The sequence below is a fragment of the Melanotaenia boesemani genome, chromosome 4 (genome assembly GCF_017639745.1).
Source record: "Melanotaenia boesemani isolate fMelBoe1 chromosome 4, fMelBoe1.pri, whole genome shotgun sequence".
Classification (NCBI taxonomy): Eukaryota; Metazoa; Chordata; class Actinopteri; order Atheriniformes; family Melanotaeniidae; genus Melanotaenia; species Melanotaenia boesemani.
In genome coordinates this window covers 30,392,574-30,408,960 of record NC_055685.1, presented here as the reverse complement: position 1 = coordinate 30,408,960, position 16,387 = coordinate 30,392,574, and the positions used below count along the sequence as shown (strand labels likewise).

Below are 16,387 nucleotides of genomic sequence, written 5' to 3'. Positions count from 1 at the left end.
CGGCACTTACACACTGTCCAGTGTCAAAGTGCCGCTAGCGGGGTGGGCGGGTCACTGAGAGAAATTGGAACAAATCCGGCTTCGTGATTGGAGGAACAAAAGTTTGATACTTGAAATTGGAACAAATGGAGCCATTTGATTGGGCAGCCTGCTCTCCGTTTTTTTAACAAAGTTGGAACAGATGCTGCGTGCTGATTGGTCAGATGAAATTGGAACAATTGGAACATCGAAGAATGCCCCGCGAGGAACCCGCTCATTCTTCTCTGTGGGGGGCGGGAGAGGAGGGGAGGAGGCCTGGCGCGGTGCAGGAGGTCGCAGGTTCGCATCCCGCACCCGACAGAGAAACAAGCGAGTCCTCAGATGCCAGTACAGTGCGCTGGTGAAGTGAAAACTACACTAGCACGCTTCACCTGGAACATCTGGAACTCAGGAGTGTCCAGGAACAAGTTACCTGGAACTCAGGAACAAGTTACCTGGAACTCAGGAGTGTTCAGGAACAAGTTACCTGGAACTCAGGAACAAGTTACCTGGAACTCAGGAGTGTTCAGGAACAAGTTACCTGGAACTCAGGAGTGTCCAGGAACAAGTCACCTGGAACTCAGGAACAAGTTACCTGGAACTCAGGAGTGTTCAGGAACAAGTCACCTGGAACTCAGGAGTGTCCAGGAACAAGTTACCTGGAACTCAGGAGTGTTCAGGAACAAGTTGCCTGGGACTCAGGTGAGTCAGCCTGTTCGCATGAGTGATATGTGCAGAAAAAGAAACCCACCACAGTGATGCGATCTGCACTTCATGACCCTTAATCTGTCTTAAATCTGAAAATCTGTAAATCATAAATCATAAAAATGTGTTTGGACAAAGTCTTCCAAGTTGACCATTAATTCCCTTGTGGAATGATTCAATCACAACATCTTTTTTTAGCATTTCTGTTTGCTGCTGTTTTTGTTGATTAAATAAAAGCTGTATTCTCTATTTGATCAAGTTCTTCTTGTTTATCTTGGTTTTGTTTATCTTTGATTTGTATCTGGATGCTTGATAGAAACTGTGCATTAATGGCTCATTGTTTGAGTCATTTTTAGTACACCATATAAAGATTTTACAAAGAACAGGAGAAATTATGCAACTTGACAAGATTTATTAAAAAAAAAAATCTAAATAGTAATAAAAATTCAATAAATAAAATGTAAATATAAAACAAATATAAAATATGATATATCAAATAAACACTGGTACATAAATTTATGTACCAACTTTATACCAACTTTATACCAAATTTATGACAACACACACATATATATATATATAAATATACATATATATATATATATTTAGTATATTTTTTGTTCTTTTTTTTTTAGTCCTTTTTTTTCCCTCATTTCCTCCCTCCACTCGTCCACAGTCTTTCCACCAACAGCTGTGCAGTACGCCACACCAGCAATTCGAGTGTGGCCAGTGTCCAGCCTCTTTGGCTGGCCACACTGCAGCGGCTGCTGGCTCCAGGTGGAGGCTCCTCTCCTGCAGCCGCCGCCGCCGCCGCCTTCCTCTTCCTGTAGGCTGTGGTCCTGGGTACTGGAAGAGGAGGCGGCGCAGCCCGATTATCTTGAGCCAGGAGAGGAGTGAGGGAGGGAGGAAGTGCCAACACAGGAGCAGAATGAGGTGGAGGAGGAGGAGGAGGAGGCAGACCCCTGGAGGATGGACCTGGCTCCTCCTCAGGGATGTCAAAGTCAAAGGGCTGTCCTTGTCCCACCTGAACCGAGGACAGCCCTGTTGCAGCGGGTAAGGGCTCGCTGGCGATGGCTGGAGCAGGGACGACGCCAGATCCCTGCTCCAGAACGGCCCTCCCCCACTTCCTCTGTCTCCCTGTGAACCTGATGAAAAGAACAAAAGCTGACTTTAGGTTTCTGAGCTTCCAGTGCAACATGCATCAGATTACAGATATCACCATGGTAACGGCTTCATGTCAGCACTCACCATTGCGACAGAGTCCTCTGGTTCAACTCGTACAGCTGAATGTCGGTCTGAGCCATCAGCCTCGGGCTCGCCAGCACCACCTCTCTGATGGCCACGTAGTCCGCCAGGATGGGGGACCACCGAGTCTTCAGGGTCCCTCCTGTGTGTGTGGCCACGGGATGCAGACAGCAGAGCTGCTGCAAATGGCCTCAACTAGACGACTTGCATCCGGCCAGTTCGCAGGGACCGAGGTCTGTCCGAGCAGGCAGCTAGAAGAAGGTGGAGGAGAGGATGGTGATGATAGGTGCCAGATAGGGTCAGAGGGAAGGACTGTATGAAACAAGTCTCACCGTTTGAGACTCTCCTTCCCAGGACAGGAGGTGTCCTTCCGCTTGCCTGCCTTGAACCGCCCCTTGGGCTGCCTCTCCTGTTGTCTGGCAGGGTAGACGACTCGCTGTTTATCACGCTCTGGCAGGCATTGCCAGAGCGCAATGAGTCTGTCTACTCTGCTGTCAGGTACACCCTGAAGACTCCTGACTTCCACCTGGGCCTTGGCCAGCTTCAGGACGTGCCGGTATCCTGACTGGCCGTCAGGATCCTGGACCTCCTCCTGAGAAGAAATTGAGGAGGAAATTAGTAATAAAAAAAACAAACAAAAAAAATACCTTCTTTAAAAAAAGGTTGTTCAATGTTGCTTAAAATGAAAAAGAAGAAGAAAAAAAAAATAAAAGGCTGAGATATGTCAGCTGTGCAGATGTTACCTCAGAGCAGACCCGTCGTTATGGGCGGGCCATAGAGGGCCCGGCCCCCCTTAGTTAGTGCTTGTGCCCGCCCCCTGCTGGAGGCCCTGGCCAGATCTCTAAAAACAATCTCTAATTTTTTACTATCATTATTATAATTTTAACCACTAATGTTGCAATCTTCATCACTAAGACATTTAAAATATAAACAAACAAGTGTAGTTTTCTCTTATGGGAGCTATTACTGCTGCACGTAGACTATTAGCTACATGACGTAGCCTACGTCAACGTTGCCGTGCAAGTTACCGCGCAATGTGATGTGTGAGAGAGGAGGCTCGTGAGTTTCTGACGAAGAAGATGACCGATACTCCGGTTCCTCCTAAAGATGGAAAATGGACAATAGCCAACATCCTAAGTACATTCAACTGTGGACTCCAAGCAATGCCGAGTGTTGTCAGAGCATACAACCTGGCTCTAACCTTAGGAGCATCGACAGCAGAATGTGAAAACTCTTTTTCCACGCTAAAAAGCGTGTTCTCTGAGCATCGACGCAGCATGCTCCAGAAACGCAAGGCCCAACTTATTCAGCTCGCTTTTGAAAAGGACCTCACGCACAGATTCAAGTCTGAGTGGAAGGATGCACTGATGAGAAGGTTCAGCAAAGAGAAACGCCGCCTCCCGCTGTACTGACTGGAGAGATGACAGCGCTGCCTCCACTGAAAGAAGGTTGAAAGTCTGTGTGTGTGCGTCTGTGCGTGTACAGAAAATGTATCCGTCTGTTTTGAAACGCGCCCGCCTCGGTGTTTACTCAACCTGAGATGCTTCTGGTGTTAAATATGTTTTTTGGATATTTCTTTACGTAATATTTTACTTTAAAATATGAAGACTGGTGTGGGTTTTTGCTGGATGTGCTGTTGGCTATTTTTAACTTGCATCAGTGCTGCGCAGATAAAGGATTATGTATAGTAATAATTTTGCCCCCCCCATGCATTTGATATGCCCCACTCAAGACAAAGGTCTGGCGACGGGTCTGCCTCAGAGTCTGAGGAATGATGGGAAGCAGGAGTAGGGCTTCCAGGAGCCTCAGGAGAGGCATGTCAGGCAGGGGCGGCCGGACCGGATGGCTCAGACCTGGGTGCGTCAGCTGGATCACCTGACCGAGCTGCTGCACAGGTGGAGAGGGCTGGCCCAAAGAAGGTGGGGTCCTCCACATCTTCTGCCGGCGGTGGAAGCAGCAGCATCCGCCGTCTGTCTCTGTCCCTCACGTAGCGTTCTCCATCTGCGTCCCTGGAGCTGGGCACCTTCCTCCTCAGGTAGTAAAAGATTTGTGTGCAAACATGGTACTTGAAAACTGACCAAGTGTCAATTCGTTGTGTTGTGGAATTTTTAGTTATCAAAGATCACACACTAAGTGAGAATCGAACAAAGTAGTTTTATTAAGAGCCGGCCGGCAATGAGAGTCACACAGTCAAAGGAGTTTGTCTGCGAGAGTCTGCCAGATACAAGTGAGCTTAGTTAATATACCAGGCATGAGCTGATAACATCACAGTAGGAGGTCATTGTTTTAAATTTCTCACATAGCTGTTAACAAATGTTACGGAGTGAAGGGTGCAAAGGAGGAAGCTCATTAAACTCTCAACATCTGTTGGGGGGATGAGAAAGGGGGGGGGAAGGTGTGAGAAGGAGTTCTTATCTAAATACACAGACATACAAAGGGGATGAGAGAGGGGGGAAGGTGTGAGAAGGAGTTCTTATCTAAATACACAGACATACAAAGTGTAACCTACAAACTATAAGGGTATATGAATAAATTTTCCATTACAATCCACCCCTTTGATTAAAATGTAACATATTAATCACAATTAAAGAATAAAGAAAAATTCACTCAAGGAATTCCAAATCACCACTGTCATAATAGGGAGTGATATCCTCTGGGGTATAATGATGAACATGGAAATTAAATGTTCTGTTAAGCGTACATTTGATCAGAGGAAGAACACAGCAAAAAACAACTAGAACACACAAGAGAAATATAGTCAGGAGAGTAGTAACCCTGGTCAGAACCAAGATCCAGGAACCACTAGTAAGCCAGTTCCAGAAATCCCACTCCTTAGAGGGCAAACTAGCATTGTTGCGGTCGTGTAGGGTGTCCCAGAGATCAGTAAGGGCATCATGAATCACAGACAAGTTAGTAGATGTATCAGGGACAAAAGTACAACATTGATCTCCAATCAGAGCGCAAGTGCCACCTTGTGCAGCTAGTAGAAAATCGAGGGCCATCCGGTTTTGTAGGGACATTATTCTCAAGGCTTGGACTTCCTTTTGCAGCAAGCTAAACCCAGAATCCACCAGAGAGGTTAAATTTTCCAAAGAGATTGATAGATCTTCCACAGTCCATGCTAGTTCCCCAACCCCCCACCAGGGCAAAGCCATCATAAATCCTTTCATCTGTGGAGTGAAGATACCGCGTTTAACACGATGGGGGTGATGAAAGGGTTCGGGAAAAGGCCGCAATGTACCATTTGGGGTTAGAGTAAACGCAGAGACATCAGGGAGCAGATAAGCCAGATAACATGTTCCAGACCAATTGACAGGAAGGTAATTATAAGAGTGTCTGCCACATGTCCAAACCATGTTCTGAGGACATCCAAAGCCGGTATCTGATGGGATATAAGACCAAATGGTGTTAAGAACAGAATTATTGTACATAGGAAGGTCAGGAAAAGGTAAGAGAGCTGTAAGGTTAAACACAACGACTCCTGAGGCCCACTCTGTAGAGGGAGAACTATCAGGGAATAAATCACGAGGATTTAAAGTGAACGGGTCAGAGCGTTTGGGGCAAGGTGAGGATATACATGAGGCTGAAATGATACGCTGACAACCTAGAGTGTGTCCTAAAAAGAATAGTGCATCTGTCCCATTTCGCTGAAAACAAAGAGGTGGAGAAGAATATGGATTTGTACGATCCCTTAAGCGGAAGACAGTTCTGGATGAAACACAAGTGGAGTTTGTGTTGCTGGAAAACTCAGCTGGTCTCCTCCAGGAGAGGGGAGGGCGCTGGTGTGGCCAAGTAATGTTCCTAGGGTGTAATCTATTACCCATGATCAGAGTCCACAAAGTGGTATTCAAAGGGACTGGATATGGAATAAAAACTGATTGAGTGGGTGTGGCATGCGGCACCAGTCCACAAACATAGCAACTGTCATTTGTCAATTTATGAGCAGACAAATTGGCAACTTGCCACCAAAGATTCTCAGTGTGATCATGATGCTGAAGGATGTGGTTATCTCGGCGGTGCCTCCTGAGGGAGGGTGCTTCTGTCCCCTGCAGTCGTCTGGCGGGTTGGGACGAAGCTGGGGTGCGTTGTGTCAGGTGAGGTCCGGTTGGATCCAGGTACCAGAGGAGGGAGGTGATAAGGATGAAGAGGATGACGCACGACCATCCCCTCACGGCAGTCTGGGTGTACTTCATGTTGTCCCGTGGAGAATGGACCATCTCGCACGGGGCTGACCTCAGGGATTATTCTGCCCTGTGGTTGAGAGGTCAGCTGGAGTTGGGGTACTTTGAAACCTTCTACAGTGGGACGCGTGAATCCACGTGGACCTTTCAGCGACCTTCACGGCTGTATGAGTGACCAACAGGACCTGGAAGGGACCCAGCCACCTTTTAGACCGCCAGTGCTTTCTCCTCGTCTCTCGAACCAAGATCCAATCTCCCGGAACCAAGGAGTGAAGCAGATCTGATGCTGGGCGTGGCAGGGCCTCTTTCACCACACTCTGCACCTGTGAGAGAACTTTGGACAGATTTTGACAATAAGCAAGCATGTTACTTTCACAGTATGTGGTAGACACGGAGAGTCCTGGAGGATCCAGACCAGTGTAGGGAGGTCTGCCAAACAGAATCTCAAATGGACTAAGATTTGTCCGGGCACGTTTCCTCATTCTCATGTGCATAAGAATGAGTGGGAGGGCTTTTGGCCAAGACAGTCCTGTTTCTTCACAACATTTAGCCAACTTACCTTTTAAAGTGGCGTTCTCTCTTTCAATTGCTCCGCCTGATTGCGGGTGATAAGCACAATGAGTCTTAAGCTGGAACCCCAATAGTCCACTTACCTCTTTCAGGGCCGCATTTACAAAGTGTGAACCATTGTCAGATGAGACCTTAACTGGAATCCCCCATCTTGGAATGATTTCGGTCACCAGAGCCTTAGCCACGACTGAACTTGTGGCATGCTTTGCTGGAAAAGCTTCAACCCACTTTGACCACATGTCTACCATAACTAGACAATATTTCTTACCTTCTGCAGGTGTTAACTCAATGAAATCCATCATCAAATGATCAAAAGGCTGATTAGGTGGTGTATGACCAGCTGGAGGGCAGGCAAGAGGGCGGGCGGTGTTATAGCCTGCACAGATCAAACATTTTTTGCAGTAATTTTCAGCCACCACAGTGAAGCCTTTTGTGAACCACAGAGATGTTGTGGAAGATACCATCCCCCCTTTTGACACATGGTCCAACCCATGTGACAACTTAGCAAACCAGGGGAAGAAATGGCGAGGAAGGCAAGGTTTTCCATCAACAGAGCGCCATACACCTGCAGAATCAGGGGTGCAGGAGTTAGCCTTCCAGACAGAGCGTTCCTCTGGAGTAGAAAAAGACTGGATGTCCTGCAGAGAACAGGGAGGAGAGTGATCCTCTTCTGTGAGAGGAGAAGAGGTGAGAATGTGCGGCGAGGCTGACAGAGCTGCCTGCTTAGCAGTCTGGTCGGCCAAGGCGTTGCCACGGGCAACAGAGGAAGTGTCATTAGTGTGAGCTTGACATTTCACTACAGCGACATCTGAAGGAAGAAGAATAGCGTCAAGGAGAGCCGCAACCTGTGTGGAGTTCAAAATAGGCTTACCATCAGATTTCAAAAAATTACGGTGACGCCACAACGCACCAAAGTCATGAACTACACCAAAGGCGTAACGCGAATCGGTATACACAGTCAGGGACTTACCTTGTGCGAATTTACAGGCCTCAGTGAGAGCAACAAGTTCAGCTGTCTGAGCAGAGAATTGTGAAGGGAGGGAGCCAGAGAAGAGAACCTGATGCTCATCACAGACAGCAAAACCCACTCTGTTCTTACCAGAATGGTCTCTGAAGGAGGAGCCATCACAAAAAAGAATGAGATCAGAGTTAAGAAGAGGCTCATCAGATAAATCTGGTCTCGGAGTGCAGATTTCAGACAGAACAGTCTCACAACAGTGATGAACACCATCTTCTGCGGTAGGAAGAAGAGTGGCAGGGTTAAGTGATGTACACCGTTTCATAGTGATGTTAGGCATATCGAGAAGAACTGTGGTGTATCTCAGCCATCTAGCTGCAGACAGATGAGAAGTCTTTTGTTCGAGCAAAATGATGGATACAGAATGAGGAACAAAAACAGTTAGTTCACTGTATCCCACAATGTCACGTGATGCAAGTACAGCCTTCTCACATGCAGCCACAGCTCTCAGACAGCCAGGAAGCCCCGCAGCAACAGAGTCGAGCTTGGAAGAGTAATAGGCCACCGGGCGCTTGTGAGAGCCGTGCTGTTGAAGGAGAACAGAAGACATGAAACCATGTTTTTCATCAACAAACTGAAAGAAAGGTTTGGCTGGGTCTGGCAGAGCCAGGGCTGGAGCAGAACACAGCGCTTGTTTCACAGACAGGAAAGCCTGCTCAGCCTCCGGGGTCCAGAAGAAATGGTCATGAGCAGATAGATTCTTACCATGTATACAGGAAGTCAGGGGGGCCTCAAGTTCAGAAAAATGTGGAATAAAGGCCCGACAAAACCCTACCATACCTAGAAATGACATCAGCTGTTTCTTGGTAACAGGTTTTGGTGCTTTCTGAATGGCCTCAATCCGTTTAGGGGTCAGGGCCTTGGTGGTGGCAGAAATGTGATGCCCTAGAAAGATGACTTGAGGCTGGCAGAACTGTAGTTTACGCAGACTGGCTTTATGACCCTCAGAATGAAGATGGGGAGGAGGGCCAGTGTGGCTTCCTCACACAAGGAGGCAGAAGGACAGCAGAGCAGAAGGTCATCAACGTAAGTTAATAAAACTACGCCCTGTGGAAGCTGCAAAGAAGAAAGAGAATCTCTTAGTACCTCATTGTAGATTGTGGGGGACTCACAGTACCCCTGGGGAAGCCGGGTCCAAGTGTATGGTTTCCCATTGAACTCAAAAGCGAACCAGAATTGGCTGTCTGGATGAACAGGAACAGACGTAAAAGCATTTGCCAGATCTATCACGGAGAAATGTGTAGCAGTAGGAGGAATCTGCGACACGATGGTGTGGGGGTTGGGCATCATAGGGGCCCGTGAAATAACTGCTTTATTGACAGCTTGGAGATCTTGGACAAAACGCCAGTCAGGTTTGGCTGGTGGTTTACGTGGTTTCATGATTGGGAAAATAGGAGTGCGAACAGGTGAATTTGGACAAGAAACAACAATACCACTCCTAAGATGTGAATTGAAGACAGGTGTAATACCCTCCAAAGCTTCAGGTTTGAGAGGATATTGCTTCTGGCAGGGGCGGTAGTCAGATTTCGGAGTGATGATTACTGGGGGGCAGTTCTTAACCAGGCCCACATCATGGGGAGAGGTAGCCCACAAATCAGAGGGAACCTGAGAGAGGGCTGGGGGAACAGGTGGCAAGGGTGAGTCAGCAGATAAACATGTCAGAAAATCATCATCTACCAACTGAACACTTTTCTGGCAATGAATCACAGAGAGCATGCTCTGCTTAAACACACCCAGCCTTGGAGAAAACAAAACTGCTGAGTCATGAGTGGATTGCCACTGAGACTCTCTGAGAGCAGTAGCAACAAAGGGGCCCAAATCCTTCCACTCAGTCGAGTGGGACTTGGAAAGAGACACGTGTGGGTGTGTGTGAAGTTTAAACAACTTCTGTTGGTCAGAGGTTAGTGAGACAGACAAAACACACATACTTTCATTCCAAAACATACATGTCACAGTCAGTTTGTCAGAGCAGTCCCTAAAAAAGATTTTTTCATACTGCTGATCTGGCCCATCAGGACAGATGTAGGATGTGCAATGTAATTCCCTCTCCCCCATCACCTCTGCCCCAGGGGAGACTCTGGCTCTGCAGAGGGACAGCCAGTGTGAAGAAAGAGGGGAGCTTCCCATTTTCCACTGATAAGCATAGCAGGGAGCTCTTGGGTTATATTTAACCATCATTAAATCTTTTTCCTCAGTGTCAGAAGATGAACATGATATGGTCAGCCCCTGAGACCCAGAGGAAATCTGAATTCCCAGTTTGCACATCAGATCACGGCCCAGTAAATTTACAGGACAAACTTTGGACAAAAGAAAGGAATGTGTAAATGGATGCTCACCTTGTACTGAGCAGGTTAAAGGTACCGTGAATTTTTCTTTGTCATGATGGCCTCCAGCAGACACAGAAATAACAGTCTTACCACTGAGTGGTGGTGTGGGATTTAGGGTGCCTGTCTTAAGAACTGAGTGAGTTGCACCACTGTCAACCATAAAAGAAACTGGTTGATTATTTACAGACAATGTAAACAAAGGAAAACGTTTATAAGCTATAGCAGCTAAATGAGTGTATGTGTGTGTGTATGTGTGTGTGTGCATTTCACTTCCCTCAACAGTTGCTGCAGCGAAAACTGTGGTGGGTGGAGAAAAAAGCTCCTCTGGAGTCCTGTCTCCCGGGTCCGCCCCTCAGTCAGCCTGCTGGTATTCCTTCTGGTGGGTGGGCCCATTATCCTGAGGGCAGTTATCCTTCCAGTGTCCATATTGGCCACAGCGATGACACGGCCCATGTCGTTGTGGGCAGTTATCCTTCCAGTGTCCATATTTGTCACAGCGATAACATGCCCCACGCTGTTGTTGGTTGCCGCCCCTCTCTCGTCTTCCTCTGCCCCTTCCTCTGCCTCTCCTATCTCTATTGGATTGTGGCTGATTTTGGGAGGTGAACAGAGTCAGGGCTGTTGACATCTGTTTTTCTTTCTTGGATTCAGCTTTTTTCTTGTTTTCATCCATGACATCTTGTGCGTGTTTTGCTTGACGTTGAAGCTGAGCTAGTCTGGTCTCATGTCTCATCCCCACATACTGTCTCTTCACCACTTCCAACATATCTCTGTTCATACCTTCAATGATGGTCTGACAGAGAAGGCGTTCCCATGGTCCTGGAGTGTTCCCCAGGTCTCCTGCAGGGCGCTCCAAGCCAGAGTGTCTGGTGAAAACAGTTTCACAGCGGTGTAGAAAAGTCTCCATGCGCTCATCTGGGCCCTGTATCAGATTTCTCAGGGCAGCCAGGCTTCCTCGATTAGGGAACACAGTCTTTATGCCATCACAGAGTGTGGTGATGGCTTCTCTGTAAGGTCGGTTCGGCTCATCGTCCCAGTTTGGATTTTTCAGGCCGGTGTCATCAGGAGGGAGGTGGGGACGGATCTTAGCCAGATCACTAGCAGTGAGCATTTTAGCAAGAATTTTTCTCAGTTCAAGTCCAGTGGGGCGGTGTTCACGGCAGAAAGCTCTCCATTCCTCGCTAGCTTTCTCACCATCTTCAGTGGGATCAGGAAGATTTTTAGCATGTTCCATGATTTCAGAGGGGGACCAAGGGCGATAAACCAATATGGGGCCGGTGGGTCCTGATACTTCCACCATGGGGGCACTAAAAATCTCAGTGTCTTCATCTTCAGCAGTATTTTGTCCCAAGAACAGGCCCTTTGCAGTCTGTCCAAATTTGTAGAAAGGGGAGGTTGCTGACACCTCCGGTCCGTAGATCTTCCCGGACTTGGTACGTGAAGGGCTGGTCATGTCTGCTGACGGTCTTTCGGTTCCCCCTGTAGCTTGGCCATGGTTGGAGTCAGTGGGACCCGATGTCTCAGCTCTCCGTCGGTCCTCTGGATGACGCTGCTGAGGCTGCTGGGGCTGTTGTAACACCGGGGGACAGGAGTCCAGATCTGGATCCACCTTCAGCGCCTGTAATCGTTCCTGCAGTGAACGATATGGAGAGGGTTGTGAATGCCCTAAATTATTATTATATGGTGGAGGTGCACTAGACAGGGATGCATTATCCCTCCTGTTTCCTATATCTCCAGTCATATCTAATCCCCCACCCATTTCTTTCGTATTAGCTTTCCTAACCCTACATTCACTCTCATTCTTCCACATTTCAATGCATTTATTATGCCGTTCCCACTTCTCTACGTCCGTTGCCTTGATTTTTTTCTTCTTCTTTTTCTCATTCCAGTCCTTCTGTGCTTCCTCATTCAACTTATCTAATTCCTTTCTACTCAAACTCCCGTTCTCTGGAAAACCATATTTCTCTGTCCAGTAAGTCATGCAGTCCGTACAGTCAGGTCCATATTTCTTTTTCATATCTCTTAAAATTTGGGAGTCCCATTTACTCTCCTTCCCCGTCACAGCTGTGTTTCCCATTATGCAGCTAGGACGTCTCCTTGCTGGATTTTTCTTCTTCGAGGAGCCCAAACTCAGGCACAAAAATTGACTAAAACGCCTATTATTACCACCGAAGTTTTCACCTCAGTGCCGGACTAACTCTACTCTACCGCAATAGAATAGTAATCTACCTTGCCTCACAAGATAGCGGGACCCTGCGAAAAGGAGCAGTAAATGGGAGTCTGATATGAAAACTTCTCACCGTGTGTGATTCTGGATGCTGCTCCACACGCAGACTTCGTTCTGGATATCAGTGGTGCCTGAACGGAGTTCCTCCGCCGTCCCCTGATGGTTAAGGCTGACCCAGGGGCTGAAGTATCCTTCAGGATGATCAATCACGGGTTCTGGTCCTCCGGTCAGTCACTCAAGATATCCTGTTCGTGACGCCAAATTGTTGTGGAATTTTTAGTTATCAAAGATCACACACTAAGTGAGAATCGAACAAAGTAGTTTTATTAAGAGCCGGCCGGCAATGAGAGTCACACAGTCAAAGGAGTTTGTCTGCGAGAGTCTGCCAGATACAAGTGAGCTTAGTTAATATACCAGGCATGAGCTGATAACATCACAGTAGGAGGTCATTGTTTTAAATTTCTCACATAGCTGTTAACAAATGTTACGGAGTGAAGGGTGCAAAGGAGGAAGCTCATTAAACTCTCAACATCTGTTGGGGGGATGAGAAAGGGGGGGGGAAGGTGTGAGAAGGAGTTCTTATCTAAATACACAGACATACAAAGGGGATGAGAGAGGGGGGAAGGTGTGAGAAGGAGTTCTTATCTAAATACACAGACATACAAAGTGTAACCTACAAACTATAAGGGTATATGAATAAATTTTCCATTACAATTGATATCACCTTAGCGAACGTAACTCGCCATTTTACACCGTCACGTTAATAAATCACTGCTATTAAAAAGCCGGGGCGTATAAAACCCTAATAAAAAAAAACTGTTAACCATAAAACTCGGACTCGCCTCGTGGAAAAATTAATTTAATGTTTGCAAGAAATGACGTGAAATTGACGAAGTTTAAAGTCGTTGATCTGCTAATTTTGGCGAACGTAACTCGCCGTTTTACACCGTGACGTTAATAAATCACCGCTAATAAAGAAGGTGCAGTTGTACCTGCCAGATGTTCGTCTGATAAAATGTTTAATGATTAAAAAACATAAAGAAATTAATGAAACGGCACTTACACACTGTCCAGTGTCAAAGTGCCGCTAGCGGGGTGGGCGGGTCACTGAGAGAAATTGGAACAAATCCGGCTTCGTGATTGGAGGAACAAAAGTTTGATACTTGAAATTGGAACAAATGGAGCCATTTGATTGGGCAGCCTGCTCTCTGTTTTTTTTTTTTTTAATAGAGTTGGAACAGATGCTGCATGCTGATTGGACAGACAAAATTGGAACAATTGAAACAGCGCACTGTAACAATAGTAGTACAGAAAATGTTTACGATTAGACTATGATAAAGTTCTGCCCTGTTTTTTTTAACAAAGTTGGAACAGATGCTGCGTGCTGATTGGACAGACGAAATTGGAACATTTGGAACATAGAAGAATGAGTTTGAGGAACCCGCGCAAGGATGACACGCAAATTCGTGAAGGGTTTCCACATTTTTCTAACCCCAGGATTTCCCTAGTTTATACCAGCTGTGCAGTCTCCCTATGGTTATCAGCCCTTGGATTCCATGATTGAAATGACTGCACGTTTGTGAGATTTTTTCTCAAAAAGAATCATGAAGTAAATAATCCAGAGGCCCTAAAAGTGCATGACAGTGAGGGTCATGCATGGGGAAAAACAGGAGAAAACAACGTCCCTCTTCCCTGTCATACTAGCGTTCAATGGCTAGCAAAAGCCCAAAAGAGACCTTGCCTTTGCCACTTGAAATCAGGGCAGCTGGAGTGGGCCTGTTGCTCCTCAAACCCATCCCTCCTCACTCTCTCCCGGACATAGGGGAAGAACACCGTGAATCTGGTTGCCTCCCACCAGAAGGAGCGAGAGAGGACGGGGTCTCAGTCCCCACTGATGGCCAACAAGGTAGAATATGCCTCGGGTGTTATCTTCAGTCTGATTGTTTTAATGGTGAGTTCGCAGGACACCCTCACCTGCTACTCGTCAGCCTACCCTGACTTTAAGGGAGGCGTTCAGGTTCCACTGGGCATTTTAGGAGGCAAGGGTGAAGGCTCTCCAGCCAGGTCAGGAAGGACAGGCCCTTGTTGACTTTGGGGATTTTAAATTTGAGACCCTGGAGCCTGTATGAGTTGAAGGAGCCCGGGCCAATTAGCCTTTACTGTGAAACAGAATAAAATCTGTGACCTGACTGCATGTGATGCTTTAGCTATGGTTAATTAAACTGCAGCAGACTGCAAATGCTGCAATGATCACATCTGACATTCTGTCTCATTTACACAGATTTGTCAACTACCTGAGGAGGAAGGCCCCAGCTCCAGGGATGCAGATGGAGAACACCATCCACTACACGAAGGGCATCGACAGATGGTGGGTTGCTGCTGCTTCCACCGCTGCCAGCAGCAGCATCACAACCACCAGTGCAGCCACCACTACTACCAGCACAGCACTAGTCTCTGCCTTCAGCCAGGCTCACAGGCCTCTCAGTAGGTTTTCAGGTGTGATCTTGGTGTCCTCACATGTCCCTTCATTACACTGCACGCACTTAAAAAGGGTAATAATGGGAAGAGTGAAGGAATGAAAAATGCACATGCAGTTCTCCCGTTCACTCATCTGTAGTCATTTTTCATTTAAACAATACACAACAATAAATAATAAATGCATACAATGCAAGAATGCTTAGTGCTTTGAATAATCTCTTTAGATCTCTAAGTAATTAATGTCTTTTTACACATCAAAACCGTTTTAACAATGACTACATGCACTATAATATATTCCTCTCTTTTTACCAGAAAAGTTCTTGCAGCACAAAAACATAAGGTGAACTTTATGATGTGATTACTAATTAACCAAACTGTCAGACCCTACAGCAAACCACCAAACACAGATTAACAACTCAAAAATATAAACACAAAGTTTCCAGGAACATGCAGTGAATTGTATAAAGCTACAAACAACTTGTTGGCTGTTTTTCACAGTGTATCTTGAGGTAATTATTTTTAAAAAAAAGGTGATAGTGGAAATCCTAAATGAATGAAAAACTAACCCAAAGTTCTCCCGTTTACTCGTCTGTAATAAGTGAGGGGAAAATACCAAGACTCCCCTACTGGAGCCTAGAGGTACCCCCATGTGTATTGACTGGGCGTGGGAATTCAACGCCACAGGCATGATGTGTCTTTTAAAGGGTGTTTTTAGAGAAAAAATTAAAATGTTTTGTAGTATTTTTTTGCTATTGTTTGCAGTTTTCGGGTATCGCTTCCTTCTGTCCTTTTTTTTAGATTTAAAGATTTCGTTTTGTTTTTCAATTTAGACCGCTCTTGGTCCGAGTGGTCTCTTTTGACAGTTGTAAGAGCGGACTAACTTTAATCATTTTGTTTTGTTTGTTTTTGTTCATTGGGTCACTTTCCCCTAAAACGATCTATGACCTCCTGTCAGTAGCTACTCAGAAGTGTTTACACCTGATCTTGTTGGCATGAAATCTACGCGGTGTTTATTGCAGTAAGTGATGTGCAATCGAGTGAAGTAATTGGGCACCATCACCGGGTGCTGTGTATTTTAGCAGATTATCCGCCTGTGTGGTGTGCGGGTGCATTCGGGTTAACTGGTTCTGAGTAGGACGGCAAGGGGAGGAAATGAAGGGAGTGCCTCCTTTAATTATAACATAAATAAATATAGTTAAAACTTTATTCCTGTTTTGTCTTTTTTTATGTATTACCCTTGATAACACCCACCATCATGATATTTGCCCACTGCAAACGGTTAATGTCAATATTAAAAAGCATGCAATGCAACATTTCAGTCATAAAAACATCTCGAACATATTCCTTTACAAAGATACAGGCTGGAACTCTTTTGGTACATTTAGTGCGAGTGTAAATGTCCAATGTCCATGTAAACTCTTTTACACTTAGTGTCCCAGTTGCAAACATGAAATAATAGGCGATTACTGTCTTTTATACCATGGTCTGGATGAATACTCGATTCTGATTGGCTGTAGAGTGTCCGTTAAAAAGTGTTATAGGGCACCCAGAGCCCTCGACAGACTCAGAGTTGCGACATCCGTTGACTTCGCTGGAAGAGCGGTCACGTGGGTCATGG

The 16,387-nt window shown here is 46.2% G+C and overlaps 1 protein-coding gene across 1 annotated transcript; it reads right to left on the bottom strand.

The window, feature by feature from the left end:
- Positions 1-6,201: 6,201 nt before the first annotated feature.
- On the bottom strand, positions 6,202-11,805 carry LOC121638024. The gene is given in 6 exon segments (XM_041982443.1): positions 6,202-7,095; positions 7,285-8,697; positions 8,700-9,353; positions 10,074-10,196; positions 10,430-10,653; positions 10,808-11,805. Coding segments are annotated over 6 exon segments (4,305 nt in total). The 3' UTR covers position 6,202.
- Positions 11,806-16,387: the final 4,582 nt, after the last annotated feature.